This window comes from Andrena cerasifolii, chromosome 1 (assembly GCF_050908995.1).
Source record: "Andrena cerasifolii isolate SP2316 chromosome 1, iyAndCera1_principal, whole genome shotgun sequence".
Lineage (NCBI taxonomy): Eukaryota > Metazoa > Arthropoda > Insecta > Hymenoptera > Andrenidae > Andrena > Andrena cerasifolii.
Window position 1 is genome coordinate 12808777 of NC_135118.1, and position 22560 is coordinate 12831336.

General features: G+C 37.3%; 1 protein-coding gene across 2 annotated transcripts in view; it reads left to right on the plus strand.

The window, feature by feature from the left end:
• The window catches only part of Nachralpha4 (nicotinic acetylcholine receptor alpha4), a 281388-nt gene that overhangs the window by 156368 nt on the left and 102460 nt on the right, over window positions 1-22560 (plus strand). The window contains exon 5 of one of the 2 annotated variants that reach the window (XM_076830092.1): window positions 12674-12854. The exons of the other annotated variant lie outside the window; for it this stretch is intronic. Coding sequence (XP_076686207.1) covers window positions 12674-12854 — 181 coding nt within the window. The remainder of the gene's footprint in view (window positions 1-12673; window positions 12855-22560) is intronic. 2 annotated transcript variants of the gene reach the window in all.

Consider the following 22560-nt stretch of genomic DNA (forward strand, 5'->3'; position numbering starts at 1 on the left):
TATTAATATGTATCCACATACAGATAATTAATTAGAAATTGCGATTGTAAAATGAAGCTTGGTCTTCGCAGACCTGAGAGTAATTTTCAATTTATAATTCAATTATGGAAAAAATATATACATTTTCAATTATTTTATGAATGTAAGCAACCAGTAAATGTGGGATTTAATTCTGAATACTCATGATATAATAACATTAAGTGTTCTGGATCAAATTACCGCGTTCATTTTCCTTTGTTCTCATCAAATCGTTTTTTAATTGTTTTCTGATGATGAGAAGTGGAACAGTAATGTGAAAAGAAACCAGGCATATCGTGGAAAGAGATGTTTCTCCACCAATTGTAAAAGTACAATTAATGTTATTTGTTTAATGAGGTATGAAGGCTCTTATCAGTTGACATTGTTACCATCTAATCAGTGGGATTACTACTGATGGGGTATAATTTATCAATTTGTGTGATACACTTTAACTTTGACGAAAATTCATATTAAACAGTCGTTACAAGAATCGAAATGTTTCGAATATTTTTTCTGATAATTACTTAAACTTAAATAGATATTTCTTATTGGAGACCTTGAAACTGTAGATCTCATACTTTTCAACAATTTAAAGATAATATTAGGGGCCAATTCAAGAATTTATATTTGTACTTCGAGTCACAACGAAATAAGAGTACCTACTAGGTAGACTTTTTTTGTCGAAAATGAAGTTTTTTTTCAATTAATTACAAAGAAATAAATTGAAGCTGAGGCTTGTTCTTTGACACAATGTTTATTAACATCATAAACTTAAAAAAAAAACATTTTTGTTTCTACAAAAAAAATGCATTATAGATTACTATACAGATGGTTCATTAAAGAGGCTTTTTAAAAAGTTTATTTTGTTTTGCAGCGATTTTAACGAAACGAAACGAAATTAAAGAAGCATGATATGAAAATGACAGCTACGAAATGGTGATTCTTCGAAAAAGTGCGTTTTTCGGTAGACAAGATGAGGCTTTAGTTCCTTTTCATAAAGAGTAAGAGCTTTTATTAACTTCAATTTAGGTTCAGGCCGAAACTACACACTTTGTGAACATGATCGAGTTTTATTTGAATCGATTGGAACCTCCGTTTTTGAGACATCTGCAAATCAGAAGAAACATTTTTAAAAAGTCCCCTTAACGATCCATCTGTAGCTTAATAAATAGTGCACATTCTTATCTAAACAAACATGTTTATTTAGAATTTGTGATATTAATAAACTTTGTGTCAAGGAACAAGTCTCAGCTTCAATTTATTTCTTTGTAATTAAATGAAAGAGAAAAACTTCATTTTCGAGAAAACCGACTGCCTAGTACCCTTAAGTGCCTCTACTAATATCTATAAAATATTGATACTAATTGTCATTGAATCATATCATATTTTATTGACCAACAACCCTAGTTGCTTCTTTCAACTGATATAAGTACCTACTACCCCCAAAAACAATATTCAAATATTCTTACATTTTACCACAAAAACCACTAACTCCCATTAACAATCCGTTACTCAAAGAGAACGATAACACAATCTTGCCCTCGAATTTGAAGCACATCCTCCCATCGCTAAACGAAACACAATACCCATAAATATCCATAATCATTATCCCATGCCTTCGTTAATCCCAAACATCGTTGAAAACCGAAAGCATCGACATTTCAGCGACACCCCCACATTCCCCTCGTCAGCATCGAAATCACATCCCCGTAAAGGTACTATTCGACCGTATCCTCGCGCAAAAAGCAGGCCACACACGCGCGTCCCTGTGTATGCAACCGAGATTAGGTCTGGGTTAGGTACCTGGCCGAAAATTCGGCAAGGAATCTCTGGCTGAAAGCCCCCAACACTCAACACGGACACGTTCATATCGCGAACGGCTCGTCCATCAAAACGGAGGGAGAAAATAAAGCGGGCGAACGACAGAAATTTCCCGAGACTCCGTTTTCCTCCCCTTTCCTCTCCCCTCTCGCCCACTTCTTTCCACCGGCAGGAAAGCTGGAAAAATAATACCACGGGACTTGCGACAGAAACAACGACGACAGCTTAAACGGTAATGGTCGGCATGCGGGAAGAGGGACGCGAACAGCGAAAAGCGGTAGGCCAGAAGGGCGGAGATCGGGGGGCGGGTCGGGGTAGATGGGGAGATCAGAGGTTAAGTGAAATTGAAGTTGAACCCGCTGATGAAAACGGCTTGCGGGATCTAAGGTGACCCGGGTCTCCTTCGCAATAGTTTCGTTTCCTTTTAATCTCGGTAGGGTTTTCTACCAGCCCGGAGGAAGACTGCCAATTCCGCTTCCATTTTTCGCGGACACCGCCGGCGAGATGAAAGGAATATGTGTACGTACGGCAGCTCGGTGTGTTGGTTAATCCCACGCCACGAGGAAGGCGGAAAATGGAGGTAGGATTCGTTAAACGAAGCAACGTAACGACTCGCTGCGAAGAACAGTGGCAGGAGTTCTTTATCGACGGAGAGTTACTTGTAAGTTCGCTGCGTTTAACTTGTTAATAGTATTTTGCCGGACATCCCCGAGAAATAACGTCTGCGGCGGCGTGTATGGGAAGGAGTCGTGGGGATTATGAGAAATGGGTTCTGATGATGTGGCAGGAAATGTGTTGAGCCATTAATTCGTTCGGTGCCACGTGGATTGCGAAATATCGCATTTATCGCAAGTGAAACTTTCGTGTAAATGAATTATGTAGTTTTTAATCAATGTTAGGATCGAAATGGAGGGAAAATAGGCTGGAATTATGTGGAATTTAATATGACCACTATATTTGTAATATAGGTTCTCTGATCACTTTGTACGGCATTACCGAAAGTCTGAATTTTTGCGGTGGCAGGGAACGCGTTAAGATTACTTTTGGTATCTTTGTACTGATCTAAGGACGGTGTGTTTATTCTCGTCGAGTTGAATGATTTTTGTGGAATATTTGGCAGAACTTGAAGGGACAAAATTTGAAGGGAATTATTCACAGTGTATGTTGGTGTCTTTGAAAGCCCTGAAAAATCAGGCTCGTAATTTTCGTAAAGTACTAGAAAACTCGTTGTATAGTCTCGATGTGTTTACGGGGTAAATTAAAAAGGTGGTGAATTCAGTTTAATTTTTGTGGGAATTACGGTTGGATTCTTCGTGATTGAGAGTGGCGAATTAATGACGTATAATTTTCTTTGCAGATTACTAATTTTCTTAATGAAGACGATTTATGCAGTTGAAAAACCACGAATCGCGTTTAATTTTATGAATATTTAGACCTCAGTGTGAACTGAAAGTGGTATAATATGTACCTGTTACATTGATTTTTAAGGGTATAAATACATTTTTTATTTTCTAATACTTTCACATTTTTAATGTTGGCGTGCAAATCGTTTTACTGATATTCAAATTGTATAAATCTTTGCCTGCAAAACTCATGTACATAGATTCAAACTATTATTTATTAAAAGGGCCGTAAATATCGATAGCAACTGTCATTTTATCGAATCCTGCTATAACTGAAGATTCAATATTTAAGAAATTACTACACTGGAAGAATTAAAAGTTGTCAGAAATTAACTCTCTAATTCTAGCCAAACCAGATAAGTGGAAAAAAGAAATATGGTCAAATAAAACACTATCTCATATGATTTTTTACAAAAACACATCAAAAGTCAAAGTATATATTCAACGTAGTGGTACAAACAAAATTTTTAATATACCAGAAGAGAGAATGTACAAAAATCTGCTGTACGACATAAAGCATATCATCCTCAACGTGTGCAAGTTCTATCGCAAGTAGAAATACCCAGAAATGGTCAGACACGTCCGACAACTGCTTGTACATACTATTTGACAAGTCATTGCAACTGATTTTCTCAAGACTGCAACCATGTACAAAAAAAATTTACTTCATGTTTTCAATTTATTTTAACACGGAGAATCACATCTCGTTTTATTACTTTACAAATTACACTCTACTTTGTGTAATACCAAATCTCTTTATATATAATATAATATTTTTAATACCGCACATACCTAGTATTTTTCTCTTTATTTTGTAAATACTTTTATGCATATAATATATTTCTGACGATAAAAAATAATGTACAAAATTGTTTAATAGTGATATTTCGGAATTGCATGTGTTTTCTATATTTCATAATGAAAATAGCTATTTTATTAAACTTGACTCAGCAAATATTTAATTCCTGAAATATGATGACATAAAGTTATTGCTTTAATTTAACTGATCATTCCCGATGATATCAAATGCATTGCTTATGTGTTTGTGCATTTGCTGAAATGTTTGTGCTTCACAATACACTACAAATTTTGAGTGACCTCACAAATAAAAAAGGTGTATATGTATAAATTAAAAAATTAACGTTTCCATAAACGCCGTACATGGTGGTACTATCTAAAATTAGAACTAACTAATTGTAAACCAAATAAAAAAATTCAAAAACAATCATTTCTCTTGAAAAAAAATATAATAACGTGTTCTCTTGACGATGTAAAATTCTACGTAAAAAATAACGAGGAAAAGAGTGTATATATTTCCCCATATTTCCTTTTCTTCAGTAGTTGTTTCACGCAATGTGTACTTCTCTAGAAACAGCCCATATAAACGTGAATAAACGAGCATGTCCGTTTAAGTGGTGCTGGAGTATGTATTCTATTCAAAAGCTAACTGAACCGTAACAGTTATTCGTGTAAATATCAAATATTTGTCGTTCTCATTTAACCGTGAGATTGCACATGTGCCTCAAATATTTACATTAAGAATCAGCTTTGGTAACAGCTAGAATAGTTTTTGTCAATATTTGGAGCACCTCTACTTATGTACGGTGTACCTACTCAGTTCACGAAACATCGCTTTTTGTTTGCACTGTCGCGACAATTATTTTATCAATATTTGTAAGGGATACATTATTGAGGATGTTCGTAACTTTTCACGTAACTTTTTTAATATAGTTCACATACATGATTTTAAATCCGTTGATATATTGTATTGTCTAAACAAACACATTTTTCTTCTAATTATTAAACATAAAGAATCTCATAATTAATTTCTTCCTTCTAAATATTCTCTTCTAATTAAACTTTGCAAAGTGCAGCTTTCTACATATTATTCTTAAATACATAATTATGTTTACAATTTAAATTCTTTTGCATATTGGCGATCATTCTTTATTAACTATACGAAAAAAGCATGATTGACTTTTCATCAGTATTTAATGTAATAAAATAAAATTGTTTCTTCTTTAAGTAAACAAATTAAAAGAATCTTATACTGTTTCCAAAAATGTTTGTAAATGATCCCGAACATAAAAATATATTGCACATGTAATCTCCAAGTCTCCAAGCTCGAGTTTCCCAAATATAATGTCTCTTTCATCTTCATTCACTGCCAGAAATTGCATTTTCTTCACTTTCTAATATCACTGAATAAAACGAAATATTGGATATTAAATAGTTTTCAAACCCATTCTAAATTACTTTCCGCGCAATATGAACTACGTCCCATATTGGAAAAGATTGGAGACCCCCCCCCCCCTTAATAACATTCCGCTCAAGTATTCGAAAAATTTCTAGATATTAATACCCCTTTAAACAAATTACTATCAACTTATCGACGTAACTAGAAAATAAACAGGCGATCAGTTTCTCTTAATATTTTACCTTACAGTGACGAGTCATATTTGTACCGTAAATTGTATTCCCTATACTCGAGCAGATGTTGCTACGCGGTTGAATTTTATTTAACAAAAAAGAAAAATTAAAGAACTGTTAAACTCCCGATAATTTATGAAATTCGTTTCGAATAATATTCATTTGGTGGTAGCACCGTTTATAAGCTCGCCAAAAGTAGAGAAATTAGCTTGCATCCGTTAAAGGATTAAGCTTAAAAACTTTGTCCTGCAGATTAATATCAGATTATTGTTAAATTAGTTTATACACATATGGGAGCAAATGTTTTCGATAATAATCCTGCAATACGTCGTGACTAGGTAATAAGCCGTTTAGGGCATGATGATCACATCTGAGTAATAAATAATAAACAACGGACAGAATAGATGAATATTTGAAATAACATGTTATTTTTCTGATCAAATAATAATTCCTTGCAAATAATATTTAAATAACATTTTTAATGTTATTAATAATTAATGAATCTAAGTAATCTACATTTTATGATAACAAGAAAACTGTAAGCACAGTGGATGTATTATTATCAATTTCATCAATTGCCAATCAGATTAAGGAGACGTACTTTAATGCACACACACATGTATATGTAGTTATTCTTCACAAATAAGATTTTATTCGTATCACTTGTATTAATATACATTAATATACAAAAAGTCAAAATTTTGCTGTATAGATAGAAATAAGAATTGAGGTACGTCAGACCCCACCTCACTAATTAAAGGGGGACCCTGAAGCCACCAAGAAAAGACAAAGTTCGGGATTTTTTGTTCGTATAAATAAAAATAAAGTCTAGAAATTTTTTTTATGAAAAATTGTACCCAATGGCAGCGGAGAACGTGGCTTCCCGGAGGACTGCAAAAAACTGGCCACACTCCCGGGAATGACTGGATCATCTGAGAAGAAAAAACAAAAAAGATATATAAACTGGGATATATTATCTTCCACCTAGCCTAGTATTTTGTTGATATTTCAATTATTCGATATTTTACAAGCATTTCAATGCAAATGTTTATGTAAAAAATTAAAGTCAGTTCTTTAAACTGCTATAATTTCCAAAATACCTCGGACATCCAATTATTCCCGGGTGTGTGGGCCAGTATTTTTGCAGTCCTCTAGGACGCCATTTTATCAACAAAAAAAAAATAATAAATTCTAGCAAAATAAGAGTTGCTTTAAAACTATACAAAAAATCCAAGCCCTACATTTTTATTTATGCGAACGAAAAAATCCCTAACTTTGTCTTTTGTTAGTGGCTTTAGGGTGGGGTCCCCCCTTAAGGGTTAATATTTAATCAGTCTGTGAAGTCTCACGCCTAGATTCCCACCAGCCCCGCGCCGTTCATAAATCCACGCGCAATATCATCCCCCCATGTCGTCGAATAATCGAGCTGCCGGCGCATGTTCGCGATCCTTCATATCATCTCAAATAGATTTCAACGGTCGTGGGAGTGTTCTCCCGATAAAAGGTTTATCGGCGTATCGTGCTTGAAAATCGCCAGGTACATTTGATCGATGATCGTTCGTTACGTTTCAAACCCAACGGCCAGGGGGTTGGGAAGCGGGGTAGGGGCCGAGAGGTAAAAGGGAACAACGTACACCACGATGATATAACGACCGTATCGAAGATGGGTGGCTCCGATTAAGGCACCCCTTTGCGATCTTTATAATATGCCCCCATCCCCCAGTGCACCCTATCAGCGCTGCCTTTCTAAAACCACGTGCCATTGGCTCGCAGGAGGGCGTTATCATTGCACGAAGACGTGTACGCCGGCGAGACAGATATCTGGGTTAATGAATTGCCATGATGGAGAGAAACGAGTCACGTGTGTGCTCTCCGTGAAAACAATGGGTCGTACGAAAAGTGTAGCGGACGAGAAACTCGCCATTACAGAGCCAGCGAGGCCGGGCCTCGTTTGTATCGCGATGATCAGAGTTCGATACTATCGGAATGCCGATTTTCAGGACAGCTCATCGTAAGTTTTCTGTGCATATTGGGAATTGCGATTTGTACCGGGTTGGGTGGAGGTGTCGATGAAATTAGAGAGTTTGCGTTGAGGTTGGTTATGTTCTGATGAATGAAAGTGGTAGTAAAGGGGCAACTGGGAGGATTCAGTGTCTTTGCAAGATTCGTAAGGTGTGCAAGTGGTGATGATAGGGGTGTGAAATTGATTTAGAAGAGGATATTGTGCTGAATAAAGGATTTTGTATGATTATTAGTTCGATAGGTATTAAATTGTACTGTTCAACAAAATTTAACTTTTTTCGAACTTGTAACATTCAATAGCGTTTAATGACATTTTTAATTTCCTGTAAAATCTTGCAATAGCAGATGCAGTAATTTGATATTTTTATAATGTAGGTATTTTTATATCATGCATAAGCTTACATATTTCAGATTCTTCTACAACTTCATGAATTCAATAGTTTACACTCTTCTCAGTAGACATTTGTACATATTAATAGAATTTACACGCCTCGTAAGTATATTCGTACTTCGAGTTTAGGTATTATTTGCCCATATCTATTTAGAATTTTCAAAATTGGATTTTCGTATTTCCATTTACAATCCTCGTATTCCCAATTCCAATCCATTGTTACCTTTATTTATTCTGGTATACTCAGGTATTTGACACATGAGCATACGTTTCTGAATAAACAAGCCAGTAGGTACACAGAGGTTTAAAAATTGTCTTACATTTTCAAGCAAATTCGCCCCCAAAATTAATGAACATTTCACACACTGAGATTCATATACATCTTATATACAAGGTGGAACACGAACAAACGAATAAACTTCGCCAACATATTTAAAAGGTCATTCCAAACAAAAAATCTTATATAAAGAATGGGCCAATTCAGCTCTGCTATCAAGATTTGGACCGAAATGCTGCTAAGCAGTTGCGGTCTGGGCCCTTAACCAGAAGACCCCCACAGGGCCCAATTTTTTTGTACTACTACACTGAACTCGTTCTTAATAAACTACCTCTTCATTTTCCCGAAAAAAATGGGCCTCTCAGAACTTTTGCCACCTGAGCCTTTCTTCTTAAATTCGCCACTGCTGATAAAATTATATTCCCGTTCTGATTGAGATAAGCCGCTCCTCGCTATGGTGTTTATATTTTGTAGTGATAAGAATAAATGATTGACCTAGCTGATGATGTTAGCATTAGCAATAATCCCTTGCCGATATTCAGCCGATGCGGTAAATGGAAGCACTCCAACTTTCGTAGAAAGAGGCACGAGGTGGTCATTTTGAACGATAAGTATAAATGTCAGTACAACGTGCCACTGTCAAACGCAATTTCACATAATTTCAAATAAATAGTTAAGCAAAAGTTAAGTAGCTCGAATGCATTCGAATATTTGTGGTTTATATCAATACACCTTCCATATCTCGAACCCGAAGACGAATCGATCCATGGTAGTATATATATACGTAGTAAAAAATGGTATATATATATGGAATAATATTCTGACTACGCTAGCGAAGTTTGTCGGTTTTCTCGCAGAACTCCCGGAATATTCTGGCGTTTATGACCACCATGAATTACGCACATGTGCATCAATGTTTGTTTGTATGCTGAAATATTCAACGAAGCTCAGTGTATGCTCGTGTTGGTGGGTAAATCGCTCGAAGCAGCTCACGCAGGATTGTTAATACGCACGCATTGCCCTGAAGGGTTGTGCCGATAACCAGATCACTCGGAGTCGAGAAAGGCTATATAGACTGTAGGGGGTCGGGCAAAAGTTTGGGGAGTTGTGATAAGTGAGGAGAATACGATAATATAATAAGCTGAACAGGGTGTAGATGCATGTAGGCTTAGAATAAAGTCGCCTAATATGAGACTCATTTCTTTAAAACATCATTAATCTCAAGAACACTTTTATTAAAATTCGATACACGATTTTAAAATTATTCTGTTGCAACTTATTGGAAAATACAGTAAAAGAGACTCGGTTCCTTCATAATAAAATAAAAACGAAAATTATACAAATACACAAACAGAAAAAATGGATTCCTAATACGAGAACAAGGTTTCCTTCCAGAAACTTTTTTTTTTCTGTATTTTTTCACGAATTGGGCACATGAAATCTATTTCTTCACTATCGCAGTCTTCGTGGTCCCACCGATAACACTTTATACATCTGAAGAATAAAGACCTGTGCAAAACAAGCATTCTGCATCATAATTTGCTTCATAATCACTTTCAGTAATTCAGAACAATTTCTTATTCACCCTCATCAGCTGAACTTCGAAGGGTCTCATATTCGGAAACAATAACACGATAACTATTAAGTAGCTTCGATGTTAAGTCTTCATTCAAAACATCATCGCTACGACATTCCAGAGTTCTGTACCTCTTGATAAGCTGGGGTCTTATATTAGGAGAGGTCATATTAGACCAGTTTACCCTATCTAGGGCTTCTTGCATTAGTTCCTTGAAGGCAGAGCTTGTTTCTCTGAGTAACGATGGGATTAAGTAAGTTATAAGTAGTATCGAAAGCTGATAAGTTATGTTAGAGTTCTAAATAAGTACTTCAGGGAGGAGAAACAATAATTACACGTGAAACCGAATCCTAACATAATGTTTCGAATTTAGTACGGGACCATTAAAAACTGAAGGCAGTATTTATAAACAGAATCAAACGCTGGTAAAACATTTTCGAATTTTATATAGGAGCACAGAGTTTTCGAGCACAGGCGGATTTGACGATTTTGCGCCCCTAGATTAACAAGCGTCTGCCGCTTTTTGCGCGAAATATCAACAAATATTTTAATCTAAAAGAGTCGAGACAATTTCAGAATTGTTTTAAAGCTGCCTCAAGCCTCTGTGTTTAATTCTGTTGCAATTTCTTCCGCTCGAAATTTGTCACTCCCCAAAATGTTTCGCTCCCCAAAATATGCCACTCCTCCAAATTGTCCGCTCCCCAAAATTTACCGCTCGCCAAAATTTGCCACTTCCCAAAATTCGTCGCTTTCCAAAATTTACCGCTATAAGCTACGCCCTACTTAACCTATACCTAAATCCGCCCCTAACACAAGCCCATTTTTACAGGTTGATTCCCATTCCTGGTACAAAACTATTAAAAATCGAAACGGTAGAAATTTTTTTTTGGTATGAGCCTTCGCTTTAGAAAAACTTGAGGAGCACACGCGTACCTATTCAAAGTCAATAGATCTTGTAAATAGGTATGATACAACTGTGAATAAAGAGAATCCGTATGCAGAAAGAAATCGAAATTGTGGAATAACCTTTTTCGAATTAGGTTTTGTTTTCGAGAAGCTACAGTTTGAGAATTCATCGAGTACACGTGTTTTTTTTTACTAGAAACCGCTTCCAAATGAATTTTCTCGAAAATCAAGTCCTACTTAAAAGATGTCCGTCAATTCCATTTCTTAATAGATCTACTCCATTGTAAGGAATATAATTACACGTTATACCACTAAAACCTCTTTTTTTATTATTTTCTTTATTATGATCGAAATAAGAGCCCTTGCAGAGAATATTAATAAATAACCATACCAGTGCGATGCTAAACCACGAATAAACTGTAACGCTTACAGCACATTAGTTGAAATAATTATGCCTCTAATTAACAATACATATATTGAAGATACGGTTTGATTCGTTTCCAAATTTGCCCTCATATTGGATACTCGAACAATATCCATACGCACGTGTGATAATAAACGGCGTATCTAAAAGACAATGGTTTCCTTGAGGGTAAAAAGGTGAAATGAAGTAAAAGAGGTTTTATAAGCATAGTGTCAAAAGTGTGTACACAGAATGAGATAAATACTATCGAAGGTATCAAAGTCTTCCTAATCCTAGTAAGTAATCTTAAACGCTAGATTCGTCGCAGTAATAAAACCACAAATAATAATAATAATAGTAATTGTTTTAAAGGTCTCATTGATCAGGAAACATTCCACTTTAGAATTTTATTTTTGGACTGCAGTGAAGCAAGCAGTCTACACGAACACATTCGAAAACTGTGAAAAATTGTGGAACGTTGCATTAGCTGTAAGAAAAAATACCACACCAACTGTTTTCCAATGCAAACATGGCGAATAAAAAATGGCAACTCTTTCCAGAACTTATTACGTATGTAAATCGTTTGTTAAGGCGCTTAAACCGTGAAGGCATTTATCTCACTACGTGTACCTTCTTCGTATTATCATGTTCACAGGACTTTCTATACATACTTCGTTTCACCTCCCGAATCGCCAGCCCTGAGGCAGTCATCTTTCCCTGAAGCACCCTGCATTTGCTCTTCCAAGCATCATTTCCTCGTTTCCTTATCCATACCCATACACTTTCGTTTCAACGAAGCTTAAAATCGGAACGCAACGCCAAAGGCATCGCGACATTCCTAAGCAATGTTCGGCCATCAATGTCCACAAATATTCCCACCACTCGCAACCTGAAACGCTTTCATTGGCCCGCCACGCAGTCCCGCGTTTCGAAAATCAAAAACACTTTGGAACCCGCGGACCGGCCTCCCTGGGCGAAAATAAAAAAAAAAATGTAACACTGGAGAATTTCGCAGCGACGACACTCGGGTAGCTTTGGGTGGCGCGCGCGTTGTTCGCCCGTTCCCGCGGTGTAACCTCGCGTGCGCAATGATTATTCGCTCCGACAGTCGTATATTTTTCGAGGGAATTCGCGATCTCGGTCGGACGTGTCAGCCACGCGTCACTAAAGTCGTTTAAAAGCCCAGACCTCGCGGTTTCGCATGTGGAACGCGAGCTCTCACAGATCCCACATCTCTGGCCTTGACAAGGCATCGTTTGAAAGCACATGCAAGAGAGAAAAAAAAAGAAAGAAAACGAAGCAAAAATTAATTAAAAAAAAAAAAAGAAAATTACAAAAAAAAAACCGACGGCTTGGTATCGAATCGGAAATACAAAGTAAGCTCGACCGCCGCAGCGCCCAGAACCACTAATGTGCTCGCTCGCAGCGCGGACGGCAACTTCGAGGTGACCTTGGCCACGAAGGCCACCATCTACCATCAAGGATTGGTCGAGTGGAAGCCCCCCGCCATTTATAAGTCATCCTGCGAGATCGACGTGGAGTACTTCCCATTCGACGAGCAGACCTGCGTCCTCAAGTTCGGTTCGTGGACCTATGACGGCTTCAAGGTAAACTTGCATGGTAGCCGCTAAGTTCCGTGGCAAACAAGACACCCGGTGCCCCCTCCTCGACGTGGAGCGAGGCGGCTCGCGATGCGTCGGGCGAGGACCCCATGTAGACCCTAAGGCTAGACACTATTACCCGAACGATCGGCTCGTCGTGTGGATTTTCAAACTCCGCGGTGTGAAGGCGATCCCGGCGCTTGCATGTATCACGAGACTACTCACTGTCAGCGGGAGAGACGAAAACCACGCTAGAAGACGGGATGCTGCCGGCTTTCGTTCCAACGCAGACGCGCGTGGTAGAGGTCGAGCGTAAGGGTAGCCGAGACGAAGAGTACCTATCGGTGGAGGGAGGAAGATAGCTTGCGCAATGAAGGGGAGGGGGGGAAGGCTTTGAGAAGGGTTGGAGAGGGTTGGGAAGGGCGTAAATGGAGGGGTCGCGGAGCGGCAGCATCCGGTGCTCTTCTCGAGGAGCCAATCGTGATCACGTTCGGCTCGTTTCTTCGGTGATTCCAGCGCCGACGGCAACTACGAGGTGACGCTGATGACCAAGGCCACGGTCTACTATTCGGGATTGGTCGTCTGGCAACCGCCGGCCGTATATAAATCCTCCTGCTCCATCGACGTTGAGTTCTTTCCGTACGACGTACAGACCTGTGTTTTGAAGTTAGGCTCCTGGACCTATGACGGTTTTAAGGTGCCACGCAACAGCAACGAGCACGATCGCCAGATTGAAACCTTTTTGCTCGTCCATATATATGATCGGTCTTCCCAGTTTTTTCTCCTTTGTTGACGTTTCGTTTTTTGTGTTCCATCAGAGAATGCCACCTTGATACCCGTAATCGTTTCTGCGATGCGCTGGTCTTGGACGTCATACGTCATATTTATATATATATATTATCTATGTATATTATATATATACATATATATATTTCGATATTGTTACTTGGTGTGGACTGCAGTGTTATTTGATTGACATTCGTCGTGATGTCGTACGGTCAGCTCGTTTTTATATATTATTCTGCGGTGTGCTCGAAGGATTCTACAGGCTCGCATATTTGAGCACGATCGTTGAAAGCGTCTCGTGTCGTTGTTTTCGCGAGGATCCAGGACACTGTGACAAGTACAAGAGAACTCAGCATTATCGATACTTCTTACTTTTCGCAATCGCCAGTTTTAATTGGACAAACGAATGATTCCGCTGCTCGGCCGGTCGATGGTATATTGCCTCTTTTCTTCGTTCTTCCCACGTGGCTTGGTTTCTTGCGTGCGTAGTAAGTCTCGATCCTCGCTTCGACGAACGACTTGAAAGAGAGAGATACATCGAAGGTTTCAAACGATGCCTCGATCACGATCCGTGAATCGAGGTGAAAAGAATCCGCTTCGAAGCGTATCCAAGCTGGACAGTCGCCTTGCTCTTTGACATTAGCAGCCCGATGAAAAGATTCAACGTCTGATCGTCGGATCTCATTGTTTATTATCATAGCTGTTACGAAACCTACAATTAGGGCATCACTGTACATGACACACGCGGACGAAGTACGAATTCTCGCGACGGAGTTTCCGGAGAAGCTACACGAAATAGAATTGGATCCATTTAAATTTGCACTCTTACACGGAGAATTTCGATTCACGTACCAGCAGATCATTCAGAAAGGTTCTTGTTCTCATACAGGAAACATTTTTCTTTTTATATTATTTTTAACTTTATTCTAGCAATTAAGTCATTCGGTTCTTTAATAGTTTGTCACGATCTTTTGAATTGGTTGGAAAAGGTTATGATTCCTTTGACTTTATTTTCGCCAAGAAGAAATTCAAGAGATTTAATCAATGGAATGCATAATTTGAATTGTAATTACTTTCAACTTTCAACTCTATCTCCCTGTGCTCCGACTTTCTTCTGTAGTAATAGTTACTTTATGATAATTTCTATAACTACAGTTCTATTATTTGATCTCCTGCAAGATTAAAACCAGTAATATTATGTTCGTCTTAACAAAAGTGTCACGTCCAGGGTATTCATATGAAGATTTACTGTTTCAAAGAACTATCGAATGTGATACTTCGGTAGACAAGATAAACAAATATACTACTTGTTTGCAATTCAATTTCGTTTTTAATACCCTAAGGATTTTAATTTAACATTTCATATCAAACCATTATAAAACTCTAATATAACAGAACATAGATTTTGTAATACGATATACCTAAATTGTTTAGTCAGTCCATCGTAGTACAATAGTACATTCTACTAATTCCATTCATGAAAAAAAATATCCTAATTTCATAAATATTACGATTAATCAAATACTCCAATGAAAGAAGACGAACGAAATATTAAATTGTAATTCTTCGTTGAGCTCAACACACGATACATGTTACATTGCAAAAAACTTTCTGAATGATCAGAATGAACACATATTAAATTTAATAGCACCACATTATATTACACAGTAACACGAAAGTGTCTTTTACACAAGACAGCGTTTTTGTTCTCCCCTTGGGAGCTTACGTTTCGTCGATATTGTGGCTTCAATCTGGAACTTAATTCCTTGGTCGTTTAGGCGGAACTAATTAAAACGTATTTAGCGAACTGAGTAATACCGCGGTAATTTCAATCTCATATCTCACGCCTTAGATATAGTTTTCCAAACCTGTCTTACCATAAACGAAAACATACTGATCCCATCACAGTGACTGTTATTTGAGTTTCAGACGAAAACCAATGGTTTCCTCGAGTCATTCGAGTTACGAGTTAACCTTGAAATTTTAAATGAAACGCTCCGAAGCTCGATGTTCTTTTCATTTACTTACACACATCACACACACACACACACTCATACACACCTTTGCATACATGGCATGAAAATTATCGAGCATGTTTCGTGGGAGCATCGCTTATTAAGCTGACTGTGTAGCGAAACGATGAACTGAATGTAAAAAGGAAACGAGACGAAACCATAATCATCGTGGAGAAAAGCAGATGTTGATTTGAAAAACTCGAAGCGTGGAAATGTTTGTCGTGTTCCTCTATACTTTCGTTTTGGGTTGTTTTTTTTTTTTTTGGTTCTTAAGTATTAACGCTGGCTCACGCTACGCAGTTCCTTTTACCGCTTCTCTCAGATTCGCGGGGCCCGAGAAAATATGAAATTGCCGCGTCGTAGATCGCACCTGGCCATTCAAAATTCGCGGCACAGCGTTGCCTCTTGAAGTTGACCTCGGGCTTATCAAGTTAACAAGGTCGTAAAGATAACCGGATTATAATTAGGTGGCTTTTAGGGGACGCTTTTATTCTTCGTACGCGAATCCTAGCATTACTATCTGTACTGCAGCGGCGAGGGGCTTGTAAAATGAAAACGCAGAGGAGAATGGCGGAAAGTGGCAAATTTTCCAAGTCATTCGGAACGGAAAATTCTCGCGCAGCATGATTCGTTTTATTTTAATAATCATTAATGCAACAAGACGCAGGAAAGTTATAATAAAGATGCGTAAATGTGTGGCCGTAAGTCACCTAAAGTAGTTACTCTGCTTCGTCCTCATTTTCATTGGGTAAGATAATCACTTAGAAAATTATTCTTGAAGGCTATATCGTTGGATAATAGCTAATGAAACTAAAATATGAAACTGTAGCTTCAGAAGAACACACCATTCAAATGGTGTTAAATATTTCGTCTTCGCATTATTACTATAATTAATATAATAAATTTAATTTAAGATAAAAGTAAAGTTAGATAAAATTTATCTCCAAAGAAGTTTCTGGTTTAAGTCGACGTCACTCCTTCATTGATTTGTCTACGATTCTTTCCACGATTATATCCTTGCATTCACGCGTGATTATTGTAACTTTGCTATCACTTCTATCATCAATAATTATTGCTGTCTTACTGTCTATAATATACAGAATAATGCTGTGTAAGAATTTTTCTATTCCAAGGACTTTAAAAAATTGCTATTTTCTATCAGTGTTCTTTCACTGACTTTGCCATCCACGTGAAAAATAATTTCGAATAACCCTTCGTTCGACCTGTTCGACCTCTCATCGCGGAAGAATTAAGGGCGCGCGTGAACCGAATCCTACGATAAAATCGTAAGAAACGTTCGACAGCGAAATGTGGTCACCTATTCGGTTTGCAGCCATTTGGAAGAATAGTAGATCCATTTATTACGTGGGAAATGTAACCAACCGTTACCCCCGAGCCCCCGCCACCCTGCACGTGACTATGGGCTGAAAATTTATTGGATTGTGATTATGGAATGCTTGTTGAAATTCCATGTTCACTGCTCGATAATAGAATGCCGGGAACACAAATACTCGGCATTAAATATTCATGGGGCCGGATAAATGTCCGTGGAATTTTTATGATGCGTAAAATCTTGGTAGAACGAAATTCGGCGAAAATATGTAGAATTAGTGGAGGTCGTATGTAACCGCGACTTTTAGATAAGGGGAGGATATGTATGCGCAGAGAAATGTGAAATAATATTTGAATCTTGTAATGCAGAAGTTTGCGAGAATTTTCTCTTTCTCAGAGAAACCATTTGCAACTTTTTCGAAAATCTTCTGCGGAGATTGTTGAGGGCGTACTTTGGTCGCCACTTAAGTATTCTTAATTGTTAGATATTATTAGTTTTTTTTTTAATTCATATAAGTAGGCGCTCTAGGTATTTTAATTCTATTTATAACTGCGAACTTGAACGTTACTGAAGAAATTGATAAATATATTTTTTCAAAAATATTCAATCGGTTGCAATAATAGAAAATTTACTCGTTACACTGATTTGTAGATAAGGGTCCTGCGGGCTACCGGTTTCGAGTTTGTAAATTTGCATTAAAAATATGTTTGGAGATGGAAATTATGCGATGAAAATTGCATTGGAAGGATTTTATAGCACAGCTTCTTGTTATCAAAGTCTGTAACTCTTTTGCGGAATTTTTTACGAGTAACTATTGGTTTTTGGCCCTTTGGGTCTTTTTGGCCGTTGGACCATAATCTCGGCAAGATCCGACTACTGCTTCTGGGTAACGTGAAAAATTGGCGACTAGACATTTACGAAGGAAATCGAAGTTCCAAAGGAGGTCAAAAAGCCACTCCCTATTCAGCTATAGAAACAGCCATAGCCAGAATTTAAATTCTTGCCTTCTTTCATTTTTAACAAACTTTTATTAGTGGCAATGGTCGCGTGAAAATTTACGATATAATTCTTTCAATAGGATACATCTTATTTTTGTTGCAGTCCGCGGTTTAAACAATTTAAGCTACTGCAAGTGACCAGTGGACATGGACGGCTGTGTACGCCGAATGACCAACCACGTCTAGACAGTTTTTTAATAATAAATTGCGCGATCGTGCTGACAGAGGTTACGAAAGGCCTCAATACGTGCCATTCGGTCGAACAATTCGATTATATTTGTTCCTAAGTGTTTTCCTGGTTCGTCCGCGTACATGTCGACCAATGTCCGGCGAACATGCAATTAACCGTGCTAACAAAAGCGATTGTTCGATGAAACGCGGCGCGGTTAAAGAATTTCCCCGTCGATTTCCACCACTAACGGTCACGCGACCCGGGGTTAACGACACGCGAGCCGGGGAAATTAAAATTCGAATACACGATGAAGAGGTCGAATTAAATTTCACAGATTTTCGTTGGCTACTGGCCCGTGGTTCTGGTTAGTAGGCGCTGCCGTTCAAATGAATTTCGTGATTAGTTCGTTAAATCATGTGGCCCTCGTTAGGTACGTACAGGGCTGTTCAGGGTGAGAGGACAATATTTTCAGCAGCTGATAATGTAGTAATTATGAGAAAATAATGTTTATCCTTATACTATTGTTAGTATTTGAAAACAGTGTTTGGATTGTTATAGCATTGGATTATTTCGTAAACTATTTCAATTGCAAATATGGCGTTATACTATGGAGAAAATCTTTAAGGGTTTAATCAGTAAATCAGTATATTTATAATTAAATCAAACCCAAACGAAAAAAGAAAAATATTAGATCGCTCTCATAGCACGGTTAATGAAATTTGAACTACCTTCCTTTCGTCTATAAATAATTATACATTAGTGAACATCGATTGCCCGTCCATGTTTCACACAGCAAACCAATTTTCGGTGTATAGGGAATAGCCAATCATAATTTAATTATGTTGACACTGTTCAGTAGTATTAACAATGGTGTACTAAATATTAATTTAATAGTAATTAAATTAGTCAACTATTATTCCCCTGTCGCCTAATAAATTAATAATGCAATCACGTCCTTTAATAAAATAGATAAATGACTTGGAAATTGCGCGAAAAGCATTCGCCTGATATCTTAACTCTTCGTGGTTGAGTTTTTGGTGTCCAGTCGCGGAGGAGGTTCTAGTCATGGTCCAGTCACAGAACGCATATTCCTCTTCACTCGTTCTTTTCATAGAATTCTAATAAATTCATTTCTCATTTTTTCCATTTTTTCATTTCCTGTTCTCACACTCCGTTCACACTCTAGTCACGGTGCCTGCAGTCACATGCCATTCACGCTCCAGTCGTAGTACAGTGCAGACGCGTGCCCGGTCATGCAACTCGTTTGATCAAAAATTCCTGGTTTAATGAGTTCTCCCGCTGCAGGAATAACCCAAACGTAATTTTCGGGTATCCGTGACACAGCTATTCCGTCATTAAAAGTTAAACGGAATCTAACGAAATCGCGTTTGAAATGCGTTAAAAATTATTGTATTACGTATTGTCGTTGATTTTCTTTGACAGTAGGCTGAAATATATTGAAATTCAATTCATATATAATACAGAGCTATTAAATTAATTTTCATTGACAGAGGAGTGCTTCTGACGATCAACTTGGAATTGTATATTGCAAAAGAATGCAATTTATGTGTTCTATAAGCTCTGCGAACAATTCTTATTTTCGGAATTACTATCTTAAAATATGAAATTATTACTGCACTGCGAAGAAGTAATCTTTGAGATACAATTATTTCTTTAATTGTGTTCTATTGGCCAATGTGACAGAAGACTATCAGACTGTAGAAAATTGGTTGCTTAATTTAATTTGCTTGAAATATTAGGTTTTTACAAAATTGGTGGTCCTTTCTGTATTTTAAGAAACGATGAGTCTATCTTTTTTATTCGTGCATCACAGCTGCGATAGGGACACCCGTGGCGTGGCGTCTCCCCTGCTTCTGATTTTGATACAGCTTCTAGTTGCCGCTCGAACGCGATAAGAAACACGTGCTTATGAACCGCGAGTAATAAACTGTGAAATTTAGTGATATCTACCAAACAAAGTTCTGTCACTGTACTATCCATGTAAAAATCTTTATTAATATTAGATCATTAATACGATATCAATTATCAAAATACTTTCCCTCGTATAATACACCCATTTCTGAAACAAAATTTAGACACAACAACAGTAAAATGGTTCGTCTTTCCAGTCAACGAAATTATTATTTATATAGTTTAATACTACTTTTACTTTTTATTAATTTTTAAGGTTACAACCACTCAAAGGCCCATTAATAGCCAAATTTGTTTATAAAAACCACTATTTACATATTACAGCAAGTGAAATAATTTTATATATTTCCAAGCTCTATTCGCCACAGAAAGAATATTCTCTACTCTATTAAAAATCACTAAACGCATTAGGCAAAGCACGTGAGAAATGTAGACAAACAGAGTCCAGTGAGAAACATTCAAATAAGATAAATGGAGGCTGAAGTATCGTCGGAATTAAATTCTAAAACAAACGAAAATAAAAGCCTTTTCGTGGCTAACGAAGGTTGTTTCTACTAAATATTTATTCGTTAGTTACGAATGAATCTCCAAGTTTCACTCGTTATTCCCGACCGCGCTCGGCTGTGTGAAAAGCATTCCCCCTCACGGTTAGGTGCGATTTTCGCGATTCTTCTTTGCTGGCGCAATAAAGAGAAGATCGATATTCTGGTTCACCTACACGAGGAAATCCTATACACTTGTACCAGAGCGTATCTCTTCTGACCAGGCTGCCAGCCGCCAAGGCTTGAAAGTTTCGTCCACGCGTGGGAGGACACTCGAATTCGGCTTTCGCATCGAAAGTTTTCTATTAAATTTCACGAAACGGTGTAATCCTTTGACAAAAGCTCCCATGGATGACCAGTGAATAATTTCGACACCCGCTTCGCAGTTTACTTCGAATGTGCAATAATTCTGTTACCATTCGTATGCGTGCATTTCACGTCGCCCGGTAGAAGAGGGAGAAAAATTGATTCGTACGTAACCGTACGCGTTTTATCTTCTTCTTGCGTCGAAAAGCATCCTTCGCCTTCGAGAAAAAATTTTCGTGGAGATTTTGAAAAAAATCCCTAATTGCAAGCACGTTGATATTTTGAATTGCAAGATGTTAGAATATTTTTAACTGTAGTATACACAGTGCAAAGTTAACGTAGTTATTAATTAATATATTTAAACCTACGCGAGATATGAATTTTTTGTTCGTTTAAAATTTTTTGGTCTCCAAAGCGGAACATCATTTGGTAAAATTTTTCTTAAATAGTATCATTTTTGTATATGTTTATATTTTTAGTCTATTTGCTGGTACTCAGAATTAAAAATCGTAGTGGGAAAATAATGAGAAATACACTGGAATTTTTAAATTACTGTTTCCAGAAGGGAGCAATGCATTTTCGAAATTATAAATTCCTAATGTTACTTTTAACATTGAAATGTTCTATGTGCCCCTTGTACATTCGCAATGGAATTTGAAATTCATATTCCACGTGTATTGTAAATAAAAAAAAAACTTATTTTGCTCCCGGTGTTTCCAAAACCCTGTATAATAAACTTGTCAGCCAAAAATATGCACGGACTATCTATGAATGTTGGAAGAATACAGAATTTCGAAATTAAAATGCAAGCACCAGAAAATGAAAGGGTATTAGGGTAAAATTGGAAATAAAGAGTCTGCTTTAAAGAGGAAATAAAGTTACTAAAATCTCGCAGAAATACGATTAACTATTAATTACGAAGTTAAATTGCCATGCTGTCGCATGAATATGATTATTCAAATTCCCTTGTAACTTGAATACTGTAATGATAAAAGTTAAATGCTGTTCGAAGTGGAAATAACTTCAACGTCGATGTTGTAAATCTCATAACTCGTATTTTTCGAACTAGATGCATACACAATAATAAACTGACACCAATAAACACACAAGATTTTGTTCAGCCCTTTCCAGTTGAAGTGATAAATCTCTCGATTTTTAAACGAATTTCTGATTCTGCTTTCAGGTAATGAGAAAATAAAATATATCTATGATACTTCAAAAGTTTACAAAGTATATATTTGTGGATATCTATGTAGATGTTATACGAGTTGAGATATGAAAATTCTATCCGCCAATAAGTCAGGCTAATAAGAAAAATTCTGGATACTGCAACAGACACTAAATGGAAAGGGCAATAAGAACAATGGCAATATCAGATGAACATTTACCAGCTGGAAAATCTCCCTGATACAAACACCACTTTAAATAATCAAGAACACGTATCTTCAGCGACAGGCGAAATAATTGAGCGTGGGCACATTAATTTGGCATACTCTGTACACCCTTGTAATATGTGCCCTGAAACTCAGACAACTATCAGACTGCTACCACAGATCCCTCTTGTCATGTTTAACTGAGGAAGCTGCTAGAAACATTAAGATAATGGCGCACTCACTTCCACAATCATA